This window comes from Photinus pyralis, unplaced genomic scaffold, assembly GCF_008802855.1.
Source record: "Photinus pyralis isolate 1611_PpyrPB1 unplaced genomic scaffold, Ppyr1.3 Ppyr1.4_LG5, whole genome shotgun sequence".
Taxonomy (NCBI): domain Eukaryota; kingdom Metazoa; phylum Arthropoda; class Insecta; order Coleoptera; family Lampyridae; genus Photinus; species Photinus pyralis.
In genome coordinates, this window is record NW_022170596.1 from 6420350 (window position 1) to 6433485 (window position 13136).

General features: G+C 35.2%; 1 protein-coding gene across 1 annotated transcript; it reads left to right on the plus strand.

Moving 5' to 3' along the window:
- Nucleotides 1–12199: 12199 nt before the first annotated feature.
- Nucleotides 12200–12891, plus strand: LOC116172853. Its single transcript, XM_031490151.1, has 4 exons — nucleotides 12200–12262; nucleotides 12309–12464; nucleotides 12512–12679; nucleotides 12727–12891. The coding sequence occupies exons 1-4, from the start codon at nucleotides 12200–12202 to the stop codon at nucleotides 12889–12891; spliced, it is 552 nt and encodes a 183-aa protein (XP_031346011.1).
- The last annotated feature ends 245 nt before the right edge of the window (nucleotides 12892–13136 follow it).

The following is a 13136-nucleotide window of genomic DNA, read 5'->3' on the forward strand; positions in this document are numbered from 1 at the left end:
GCAATCCAAGTGTGTAATATTTGACATACAGGGTGTTCCATTTGAGTTCTGTCCAAAAAATTGAGTGATGGAGGGGATCAAAGCCAGCATCACAATTCAATTCGTATACACACGCGTAAACCACAAAATATTATTAGATTGCAACTATTAACTCCTAATGTAAGTTTTTGTAAATTAAGAAGACTGCATCTGCATCAAAAATACACATCAAACAGAAGAAACGGTACTCGTGAGCTCCATTTTGAGCCATTTTAATTTTCAGCAGCAATCCATGTTTATTAGATATATTTTCCACTACGTAATACGTTGAGTAACATCTATGAATGAACTGCTATTTATACTTGCAATGCAATCCAAGTGTGTAATATTTGACATACAGGGTGTTCCATTTGAGTTCTGTCCAAAAAATTGAGTGATGGAGGGGATCAAAGCCAGCATCGAAAAATTACGTTCCTTTGTAATTTTTTAATCGAGCGAACCATAATAAGACGCATCAAGAAGAGTGACGTTTTTAGATTGAGTTTGCCTTTTTCGATTCTGTAACAGTTTTCTAAAATTCCAACCCCAAGACGGAGGACTTTTAAACGGGGGTTGTGATCATTTAACATGAAAATGCCGAGTCTGCAATTCTTTTTCAAAAATTCTAAAAAAAACTTACTGCAAATTGCCAGAAAGAGAGTGTAGAATGTAGAATTTCACGAAATATATGGCTTTTAAGAATAAAATTCTCAAACGCGTGAATAATTTGAAATAGGAATGGAAATATTCCATAAAATAACCTATCGCAATTTAAAGACGAACCATTTGGACGAATGTGTTCTAAAAATTGGACTGATCTACTGCTGTTGTTTCGACTAAACGAAAATTCATCAAAATATTAATTTTTGAGTTTTAATTTAAATTTTCAACCATGAAAGACAAAAGTAGTTCCTCTTCTACCACCGATTTTGGTAAGGGCAAGGGACAAGGGTGGTAATAATGAAAAATTCCGTTCGTCGATACCTTTAAATAGAATACAATGATAGATAAAATGAGTGTTTACAACAATATTCAAATTAAGTAATATAACAGCATTATTTGTTTAAAGAAATTATTTTGGTTGCTTAAAATTAGGCGCCCTTCAGAAGAGACGACCTTTTAAAAGTGGACATACGGAAAAACAATAAAAACAATACACGTAAATCCCTATGTTTACTTTTTAATAAATATCACTGTATACTTAGTACCTAGCAACCATCAACATATCATCATACCTCAAAATATTAAAGTTGTTGATAGGTGTAAGATTTTTTGTCATTTTGAGATACTACTCAAACTGTACTACAGAAAAGGTATATACTCGCTCTAGCGTACTGGCTATTTTCACGCACGCAAATATTAGATATAATAAATTAAACAAATATAGCAAACGAGCTCCTGGGTATGGCTATAGCATGTGCAAAACCAAATATTAAACCTGATGTTAGTTTTTCTTTTATTTAAAGTGTATATGTATGTATGTGAAATTTCATTTAATTGCTTCCATAAATAAGAAAGTTGGCACTGCGCATGCGCAAAACGAAATTTTGAAACTGGCGTTAAATTTGGTTTGATTCCAACTGGCTATGTATCAAATTTCATTTAAATACCTTCATAAATAAGAAAGTTTGCAATTCGGTCTGTAAATGGTCGAGATGCGCAAAGGGCACTGTGAATGCTGATTGATTAGGCTCAACTTTTGGAATTGTGTTTTATATGGTTAAAGCTATGCGCACATTGAATTTCATGCAATTCGGTTCATAACTAACCCAGATGTCAAAAGGGCCTCCTTTAATTTTTGGTCTAAATTGTCAATTCACGAACTCTGATCTACAAATTTGATAAAGAATCCACCTGCAAAATTTCATCGTAATCGGCCCATTCGTTTATGAGTTATCGTGCTAACGAACGGACGGACGGACGGACAGACACCGCAAAATTATAAACTCCCTAGGAGCTCGTTAATAATGAAATAATAAAGGTGGTGGAGGTGGGGCACATATTATTGTGTCTATAGAGCAAAACTTTCATGTAACCGCTTCGGTACAAGCGCTCATTTAATAACACACATATCGGGCGATCAAAAATGAGTGATTGTCGAGTCGCCTTTGGAAGTTCGAGTTAAGTAAGATTTTCCATGTAAACAAAAATTCCAAAGGTCACTCATTTTTGATCGCTATGTATTCTCGAAATTTGTTCTGCTAGCAAACAGGAATCGGCATGAATTTGAATTATAAATGTAGTGTCGCTATTTGTGTTAATAAAAGAGTGTGAAGTAGACGCATAATGAGACATTTTCAAAAAGTGTGTGTATCTATCACCTGTCTTGTAGGGCTCTATTTATCTGTAATAACAAGTTTTAGTGTGGAAATGACGAAAACCTTTGTTTCTATGGCCAAGGAGTAAGGAGGTACTTATTCTTCATCCTCAAAGTAAGGCTTTTTAAGCACATTCAATACGGATTTTTTTAAATAAGAGGATAAGAAATAAGTGTTCAAGCAGATAAAAGTCGTATAACCGCAGTGTGTGGGAGAATCGTTGTCCTCGCTACCGGTGACAGTGCCGCCATTTTTAACGTTTAACGAATGTGGGCGCCTTCTATATGTGCTACGAGTTGCCAGCAGAAGTAAATTAATAATACGTGGCTGGTTTATGCAGAAATATTGCGTGAAAGAGGTAATCGGCCAGCTACTATAATTTTCAAACGTGAATATTGCGAAGCGTTTCCGTATTAACATACATATTTGGTTCGCGTTTAAATAATTTGTTACTACGAAAGCGTTTGCGGTCCAAGGTGCAAAACATCCTGTTCCGCCAGATTTGTAGTGCAATGACAAGTTACGTTAAAAACCAATGTATTAATCAAAATTGTGCTTCCAATTTGTTTAAAGAACGCGAGAAATTTAAGAACAAAACTGCTACCGGTAAAAAAGTTAAAGACAATTAATTCAAGTTTTTGTCTGCTGTTAAAATCCTAAAATCCTGGTAATACGGGAGATCCATTCGTATTGCCTAAGACGTCCCACTATCCAATTTCCAAATTGCTGCTGCTTCCAAAAGCGAAATCCAACGGACAAATGCAGAAAATTTCAACGCACAAAAGTAAATTCCTTTAAATTTTTGTATTGTGTAAAAATAGAAATCGATCGTTTTTGGGGATTTCGTATAAGGCATTTGCATTTAAGGTTATTTTTAAATTCCTGGTTGACTTACACTGGTTTATCCCGTAAACAAATTCGTGTATTTGTTTAAATAAATGATAAGCACGCTCAGGCCAAAGATAGTGGTAATTTTGGTTTTTCTTTAATGGTAAATTTAGAATGCCAGTCTTCGGTGCGGGTTTTAAATTATTTTAGCACCCATCCAGGGGGTGTATAATTTTGTTTTAAATAGGAATCTGTACGAGGTGTTTGATTAATTAAGAATATTTAATTATGTTGAAGGCATGATCACGATATAGGCATTAAACATTTGATTTGCATCTGTTAGACAAAGTACATCATTCTATTAATTAATCATAACCAAGGCAAGGAAAACGGAAGTTGGAACGATCGTATTTTTCATTAATATTATTTTATTAATACAAGTCAAGTAATTAAAGTTTTATTTATTACTGAGCTAGCCGTGGTATTAATTATTTCATTGAAAAAGATTAACTGTTACAGTAAAATTATTACCAGTGGCGTAGAAATTAAATTTTATTTTAGAAGCGAAGGGTGTTCAACTCCTGTAATTGTAACTATAGTCATTATACTGATCGAATTTTACAAAACATAAAATGAACTTCATCAAATAGAACGTGGTGTGATGGATTTTACAAATTGTTGCAGCAACTCTCGTATTTACGTAATGGCAGCTTCACCGTGATTGGTAATGAATTCTACCCCCACCACTTTATTTACAAGCACCAGAAAACCTTTTAAAATCTTCCTTGTCGAAAGTTTGTTTTATAAAAGAAAGTTGTTTTATGATTATGTCCCAGTCACGTAACATGTGCGCAAATTCGACGTCAATGCATAAACTTTTTATCATTCAAGTACTCTTTCAGACGATAGAGTTGTACCTTTTAGAGTTATTGAAAAGCCCGATCGCATAACTCGGCTTGATAGTGAAATAAGCGGGTGTCCGCGCTCGAATATGCTCCTAAGGGATTTCTCCATATTTCTCCGTGACTACTAAACTTTTATTTTAGTTTATGTAAAATGTCTTCATATCGAAACTGTAAGGAGTGCCGTAAAATGTGTATTATACCCGAAAGGTTTGTTCCACAAATGTATCTAACTTAATATTAGACATTTTTTATTCCTAAATGTAAAGGCATTCATCAAATAATCAGAAGTTGAGAGACACATCTCGATCACGTTTTCATATAATCTATAACTGGCATCCCAGGTCTGTCATCTTAGTTCATGACATATTCAGAACGGCGAACCTACATCAGGCTTAACCGATACATGGTCCTTGGATGAACGAGTCCTTCGGGAATGTACGAAAGCAGGTATTGGTAGCGAGATACAAAGATTATGACAATTTTTGATAACCAACTTTTTTTATACTGGGCACTTGGGAAAGATCTGGGTTTTAAAGTAAATTCTGGAAAATATTTTTATTTTTATTTCTCGTAATCGTATCACTATATTGGGTATGTGTGACTTTACTCTTTTGAATTATTATTTAAAAGATTACGTAAGAGCTGAAATCTACATAAAAGCAAATGTAACAAAACAAACAGCTCTATTTCAGATTTGCCCAGAGCGAAATCATGTAATATTAAAATAATTTAAAGCGCTGGCGGCACAACGTGGGTAAAACTGCCATAAGTAATGCATGGAGTTTATGACATAAAATATGTCCCTGCTTATGCAAAGAGGTGAGCTTAGTGAGGAGGTTTGTTTAAAGCACTTGGGGATTTGTCGTAAAATGGCTCGGTCGCAATTCGGTATCGGGCTAATTCTACTAACGTCAAAGATTGATTTTACCGCTTTATTGTTAACGCGTTGATGCGAAATTTTAATCAATCCATCCGAAAATGTAGGAGAAGTTATGTGACTCCCGCCTTATTTCTAAATTCAGAATTTTATCAAGCAAGAATTTCTTTGGGGAACGAAGCACGGCAAAGCCTTTTTAGACGACATCTCTGAATTATGAGCGCATAATCCCGCTTAGATATACCCACATATTTATAAGGTCGCCACTTTGTCATGCCTGAAGTTTAGATTGGATTTTATGCATATATATGCTTTATTTCAAAGTTTAGGCGTAGCTTCTTGCCACGATATAAACTTTAAAGAAATTGAGAATGCATCATTAATGTCGTAACTTTCAGATAAACCTTATACCAACATGTACCTACTCATACTCTCCAATTAATTATTATTTATTACAGTTACTAAGGCCATAGTTAAGGCTAAGTACACTTAGCCGTTAACTTAGACACGGTTAGTTTTTCTGATGGCTCGAATTATACGAACCTGTCATTAAAGAGTGACACCCACGTGATCAAATTAAAAATTTGTTTCCTAAATTGCGTTATTTTCTTTTAGTCTCAATTTCCTTAAAGAAGATTTGTTCTTAAACTTATATTCGGATTTTCCGCTACTGCAGTCAATAATGTATTGTCGTTTTCCTGATGGTTTTGACGGACATTTTGAACGTTATTGCACTTGCAGTTCTTTAACTAATTATATAAACAAGTATAAATTTAATATACGTCAAAGGCAAATAATGAAACGTGATCGCTGTTTCTTTAGGTAATTCCAAGGCATATCTGATTTATTGTAAAATGAACCTTTTTATTTTGTCGATTTCTACGGTTTTGAAAAACGGAAAATTATAAGTATGAACAGATGCAGTATTTTTTTCTCTAAAAGAAACATATTTAGACTTTTGCTCTAAAATAATTAGGGGAGCTAGTATTTTGACTACAAAGAAATTACCATTGAAATCCCAATGCTGCGTCGCGCAAGGCACCACCCGGTATACTCGCAAGCAAATCGGATGTCGTTACAGTGCAGTTCCTACTTCGATGCGTTCTTGTTGTGATATAAATTGTGAGTGATACATTGTAATTACTGTTATAAATTGATCCATTTTAAGACTGTTCTAAATTTATTGTTAATTAGTTGTAATAAAATAAAACCACGTACTTAAATTTACGTTACGGTAGTTATTAATAGTTCAGGTAAATTAAACAAAGGATAGAAAACGAGACTCGTACCTTTGAAATTTGGCACCATTATTCCGCGAGTTTCTTCATGTACACATTAGGAGGCAGATTGTTGCCTAGCCATCTCTGTACCGGGTGACCCAATAAGACAGTTCCTCGGCCATATCTCGGGAACCTTTCGTCGTATGACTTAGGGGTAAAAAAAATGATTAAGTAAATCGGTTATGAAGAATCGATGGAAAATATTTTCAAGTTCTAAAAATGACCACCAGAGGGCGTAACTGCCATCTTAAATTTTAAAATTGCATTTTCTTTAAATTTCGCATAATAAACTAAACATTATTTTTTTCACATTTTTAAAGAGAACCAGTTTATCTATCATTTTCGTAAAAACAAAAACTCAGTTATTTCAAAAACACAGATGGCGCGAGGCATTCAATTGTTTTTGCAATAACCTGCTTTAACTTCTTAACCGTTTGACCGATTGTAACAAATTTGATATCGTTGAACAGAGCATTCCTTGGGAAACAAGAATCAATCAAAATATAGTTAATTTAGTTGAATCCTCCGCCAGGGGGCTAGTTTTGACACTATGATCCATAATCCTAAAAAAATCAAAAAAATCAAATAGAATGATATGACTTTTTCTTTATGAAAAGGTAGCCAAATAACACCCAAAGAGGCCAGTGGAAACGGTTTTTCAAAATCTCGTTCCTAACCTCAAATATTGGGAAAATGAGATTAATTAATAAATAAAAATGCTTAAATTGTATCTTAAATTTACTTTTTACGTATTTCCGGTATTTGTCGATGGCGCGAAAGTTTGTTTGGAAAAGCACCTTACACTTTTAGGTAAGCCTTAGGGCGGCGATGGTTCGTGGTCGATTCGGATAACGCAAATAGAAGATGCGGGCAGCGATGGTCACATTTTGAAAATACTCAAAATATATCGCCAGCATATTAAATGCTTCTTGGTTAGAAACCGGCATTTTAGAAAAGATTACAAATTCAAAAAACTGCACTTTCTGAATGTAAACACAGCAGAATAATTTACAAATTACGGCTGCTATTATTTTATAATGCATCGTGTTTCATTTGTTTAATTTTCCAATGCCTACCTAAAAGTGTAGGGTGCTTTTCTTTCGCGCCATCGACAAATACCGGAAATACGTAAAAAGTAAATTTAAGTATTTTTATTAATTAATTAATTAATCTCATTTTCCCAATATTTGAGGTTAGGAACGAGATTTTGAAAAACGGTTTTCACTGGCCTCTTTGGATATTATTTGGCTACTTTTTCATAAAGAAAAAGTCATATCATTCCATTTAATTTTTTTGATTTTTTTAGGAATTAGGGTCATAGTCTCAAAACTAGCCCCTTGGCGGAGAAGGATTCAACTAAAAAAACTATATGATTCTCATTGCCCAAAGAATGCTTTTTTCAACCATACCAAATTTGTTAAAATCGGTCCAACGGTTAAGAAGTTAAAGCAGGTTATTGCAAATCCATTATTAGTGTGGGAACAGTTATTTTGCAGATGAGCGCGAAGTTTGGCGGCGCGAGTGCGCTACGCGCACGAGCGACGCATCTCGCGCGAATCAAGCAAATAGTGTTCACGCACGTAATATGTATTCTATTTTTTGCACGGATTAGTTAAATCGAATTTATATAAATTCAAATCTTTTTCGCGAGATTTTTGCGACATAATTCTTTTGAAAAAATCAAGTCCTCTTTGCCGATAAAGTAGAAATCTAGAAATTTAAAATGTCAATTTATTGTTCAAAATTTCTGGTTTAAGCTTATTTTTGCCCTTGTACTACAGGGAATGATGTAAAATGTATTTATATTTTTTTTTTACTCTTCCATCATACTACTTATTAGTTTATGATCCGCACTAAATAGATAATTTCGTTGAATTTTTAGGCACTAGTGCGCGAAAGTAGATAGTCATTTGTAAAATTGACGTTCCCGACGTTCGTGTTTTATTGGGAAAACGCGATTTAGAACGAAGGAGTGCAAAAAAAACAATTGAACGACCCACACCATCTTTGCTTGTGAAATAAATGAGTTTTTGTTTTTACGAAAATGATCGATAAACTGGTTCTTTGCGAAATTTAAAGAAAATGCAATTTTAAAATTAAAGATGGCAGTTACCTAGGCAGTTACGACTTCTGTTGGTCATTTTTAGAACTTGAAATTATTTTCCAGCGATTCTTCATGACCGATTTACCCAATAATTTTTTTTACCCCTAAGTCATATGACGAATGGTTCCCGAGATATGGCCGAGGAACAGTCTTATTGGGTCACCCGGTACAGAGATGGCTAGGCAACAATCTGCCTCCTAATGTGTACATGAAGAAACTCGCGGAATAACTGTGCCAAATTTCAAAGGTATGAGTCTCATTTTCTACATTCTAAATGAATATAGCTTTGCAACAATTCTGGTTGGATGAGGAGGCGAACGGTCAAGCTTAAGTGTAAGCTTATTATTGCCTTTCAAGTAGGCGTTGTACCGTAGTTGGTGCAGATCAGCTGCTTCTGTAGAAACAGGGTGAAGTGTCAGAAACATGTTTTTCCCACATCCATAACAGCCTCAGAGGTGTTGATGATTGTACAACTTATCGACTGACGTTTTTCCTACCCCAATGATAGATAAAACTGGGTCTCATCCACTAAAGCTGCGAAGAACGAGGAAGTAATTGGAGAATGGAAGCGTTTTAATACGGTTGAGTTTCCACTTTTCCTTTTCCTGGTTTAAGAAAGAAAATATTGTTGGTAGGAAAAGAAGAAGATAAAGCCCGTAGCATTACAACAAGATCAACATCTTATCAAAAAATACCAACATAATGATTTGAACAACTTTATCACGCATACTGTATGATGCATCCACTTCCTTATGCAGAAACGTGATTAGTCTTGCTTTACTACGTAGGTAGGTACCTACATTAACCAGGAAGTGCAGTTGTATTGAAATGTTTTCATCGAAGTTGATATCCACAGAACTTTTACCCACACTTCTTCTGTTTTGCGCCTTGATCTTCATGCTGTCATTGTCACCATGACCATCAAAAACACGGGAAAATTACATTCCAAATGGTTCTTTGCATACGATAGCTACTGTTGTGATACCACGTATAATTTCAATTTGTGCAATTCTTTTTATGATTTTGAGAAAGGCTTACCAGCGCTATGGATGTTTCTTTATTAACTAATAATGTAGATAAAGTTTGCAGATGTTTTCTTCCTGTGCAATTTCTTTACCTTATTTATTATTTATTTTCTGTATAAAATTGAACATGTGCTAAATGTAAATGAGTTTAGATAAGACAATAAATATGTAATACAATTTATGATCAAAATAGTATACTGATTTAAAAAAAGTGGAAGTGGTTGGCGATCTCGCTTGTTTATAAAAGGAAAAAGGAAAAATAATCAAACGGTATTTAGTAAAGTGGGCGTTTTACAGTGTAGATGAGTATCTAAATTCCGCTATATCTTTATAAATGTATATAAATATGTTGTGTTCATTTTCCATATGACGATTGTAAGCTCTTTTTGTACTGCCTGCACATGAAATAAAAATTATTATTATTATTATTATTATAAGTGTTAGACGAATTTTATGACACCATGGGATACTCAAAAACGATTAGGCGTTGTCGTCTTGGGGGCAATATTGGAATTCCTGCCATTTTTACTGCGGTAGTGGTAATTAAATTGGTTCAAATGCAGTTTTTGGAGATTGCGTCGTTTAAAAAGAGTAATCAAGTGTTTGTGTGATACCGGTATTCAGTGTTGCGTCATATACCTAAGTTCGTCTACAACGTTTTTTTGAAAATAAGTGCACTTAAGGTTATTATCACAACCAAAAATAAAGGAGTTATCGTTTAATTTGAACAGTAAGAAGTTCGCATGCCGTAAAGACCATACAAGTTCATTCAAGTGCGATTTCATTTTATTTAAATTTATTTTGGGCGAATTTCATTAAATTAGTGTTAGGAAAATTAGTGTATAATTTTTTATTTAAGATGTTTATTTTTTTAAAGTTTGTCACATGAGTTTATGAACCCAGTATATTTAGAACCTCTTGTAGCTTGGGCAAGCCGAGTGGTTATTTGTGAAATAAAAACTTTCAAAAGTCAAAATTAAGGTTCGTTTGTAAATCTAGTTCTTGTTGCCTTTTGAAATCATTTTAGTGTGCTAACTTTTGTCACTCACCTCGCATTCGGAAACCAGAATTTTAATCCGGCTCATTTTCAATAGCACTGATCCTTGAACGAAGAACAGACGGGCAAAACTATCAATAAGGGGGACCACACAAAGAACCTAAGAATATTATTTACTTTTTAGGGGAATTTTTCGAAAGAAAAGAGAATAAACAAGTAAGCTGTAAATATCGAAGGATGCCAAAGACTACAAAGGATCCGAGGCAGTCAAGGAGGCCTAAGAAAGCTAGGAAAACTGAGAAGCTTAGGGGCCGAAAAACCTTGGGACTCTAATGAGACCGAGGAGTGTAAAGCAGTGGGTGACGTTGAAAAAGCTGAAGTAATCAACGAAATTGAAGATGAGAAAGTACTCAAAGATGCCTTGAAAGTGGAGGAAACACTAATTTCCCCACCCGCCACACTGCTTACAAAAAAGACATTTAATGACGCAATGGAAGGGGGGGGGGTGAAAATATACAGGCTTGGTTTTCTTTACGAATAGATAATTAAACAGCGGTCTGCTTTTTGCTAGTCATCCTGGTAACATCAGTTCCCCAAGAGCTCACCCTAAGTCTGTACAGATGGTAAAGCTGATTGAGCTAGAAGAGTTGGGGTCGACCCCTCGACGAGGTTCAATCCCTACCAAGTAAGTATTGCCCTCTACTTCGACTGTCATAGTTGGGATCTGCAAAAAGAATTACATTCCAAGCGTTATACAGGGTGACAATTTGAAAACTTACCACCCCCATATCTTAGTAAATAAACGAGATATTTAAAAAAATCAAAATCCGTTTCGGTAATTCGGAGGGGGAATCACAATGACATAGTTGGCGACGCACCCCCTCCAACCCCCTGCGCCCCAGCCACCCCAACTTTTAAATCTTAAATAGTGACCCCCCATGTGTGATACGTCGTTGGAAAGCTCTGAAAAAATGCTTTCCAACCATACCAAATAGCATTACATTTAGGTTAGTAATTATCGTGCAAATCAAAAAATAAACTAATATGATACATTTGAAATCTGTCGTATTTAAAACGCAACCGGCGAACATAGACGAACTAAGACAGAGAATAATTCAAGAATGTCAAAATATTGCAAAACCAACATTTGAAAAGGTTCGACAAGAGTTTGAGAATAGATTATAACTGGCGATCAAAAATGAGTTGCTGTCGAGTCGGCTTTGGAAGTTCAAGTTAAATACGATTTTCCATGTTTATTTTTTGATTTGCACGATAATTACTAACCTAAATGTAATGCTATTTGGTATGGTTGGAAAGCATTTTTTCAGAGCTTTCCAACGACGTATCACACATGGGGGGTCACTATTTAAGATTTAAAAGTTGGGGTGGCTGGGGCGCAGGGGGTTGAGGGGGTGCGTCGCCAACTATGTCATTGTGATTCCCCCTCCGAATTACCGAAACGGATTTTGATTTTTTTAAATATCTCGTTTATTTACTAAGATATGGGGGGTGGTAAGTTTTCAAATTGTCACCCTGTATATATACATGGCATGGATCATTAAACCATTCAATCTTTCCAGTAACCTTGAAACTTGAAACTTTGACATTTACAAAAAAAATTAAGTAAAACGAGCATTAATTTTTCCGGTCTACTAATAGCGGCAACATAATATAATAACCAGATGAATATTAAAAATTAGGATGATTCATTACGTTTGTGATAGAGGACAATGCAAATGGATATTATATAAAATGTGAAGACCAAACAAAATTTGATATCGATTGTTATCTACTGTTTCCCATGTTTTATATAAACCCATGATCGAATTCAGTGCAAGGTATCAATGATGAAGATGATCGCTCACGTGATAGGGTTCTCGGTTGCATTCTTGGGTGTTTTGGGACTACCGGTAAAACCAACGCCGAATTGAAAACTAAGTTGAAGTTCTATTTTAGTTCGAGAAGACTGTGAAGATTCATCGTTTTGTTAATTGTCCTCAACACAGAAATTCTCCTATGCTTGTTGATGGGACACAGTTTACACAAAATCGTAGGGTCTACTACATTGGCACACGAATTATCGTTAAAAGAGATATCCAACCGAACGTAAAGGTAAATAGTGCAACAATTGTTTATGGCGGTGATGTCCACTATTTCAGCTTGTTCTCCAATTTGAACGTTGCAAGTCCAAAGAAAGCCTAGACTCCTGCGAACCTTACCAAGACGTCACCATTAAAGATATTTGTAGATTGGCGGGTGAAAAGAGCAAACCTTGGACCGGATTTGTGAACAATATGGAACCGGCCCTCAACTGCCCCTACAAGAAAGTAAGAGCTGAGAACTTGGTAGGAATTTCAGCGGTTTTATGTTTCAGGGGGTGTACACTTGCAAAAATGCAACTATTGACGGGGGCGCTTTAAGCGTCCTTCCAATTTCAGGATGGTTTTGGAAAGTTAATATACTGCTACTTGAATCAGAGGCTAATACAAGCAATCCCGCAATGTGTATCTATGCAGAAGGTGAAATTGTCAATGTGTGACTAGTCCCGTTGAAAGTGTAATTTAATATTTCTACTATAAAGTGGCTTTGAATGTACGCTTTTTTACAGCGCCATTGTTAAGAATGCACTATGTAACTTCCTGGCCTGTATCTTATGCAGCAAACCTCAAGTAGCGTGTGTAACGGGAGCCCGCTACGCGGTTTAAATTTTTCGAGTTTTATATATAGGTAAAATAGCATATGTACCGCTTCATAAAAATAGTAGACTGAAGGACGGCAACGAAG

Excerpts from the sequence above, each read along its gene's own strand:
- LOC116172853 (XM_031490151.1), top strand. The coding sequence starts at position 12,200 with ATGAAGATGATCGCTCACGTGATAGGGTTCTCGGTTGCATTCTTGGGT. Across the intron at positions 12,465-12,511 it reads ATATCCAACCGAACGTAAAG|CTTGTTCTCCAATTTGAACG; the intron begins GTAAATAGTGCA and ends CCACTATTTCAG. Across the intron at positions 12,680-12,726 it reads TCAACTGCCCCTACAAGAAA|GGGGTGTACACTTGCAAAAA; the intron begins GTAAGAGCTGAG and ends TTTATGTTTCAG.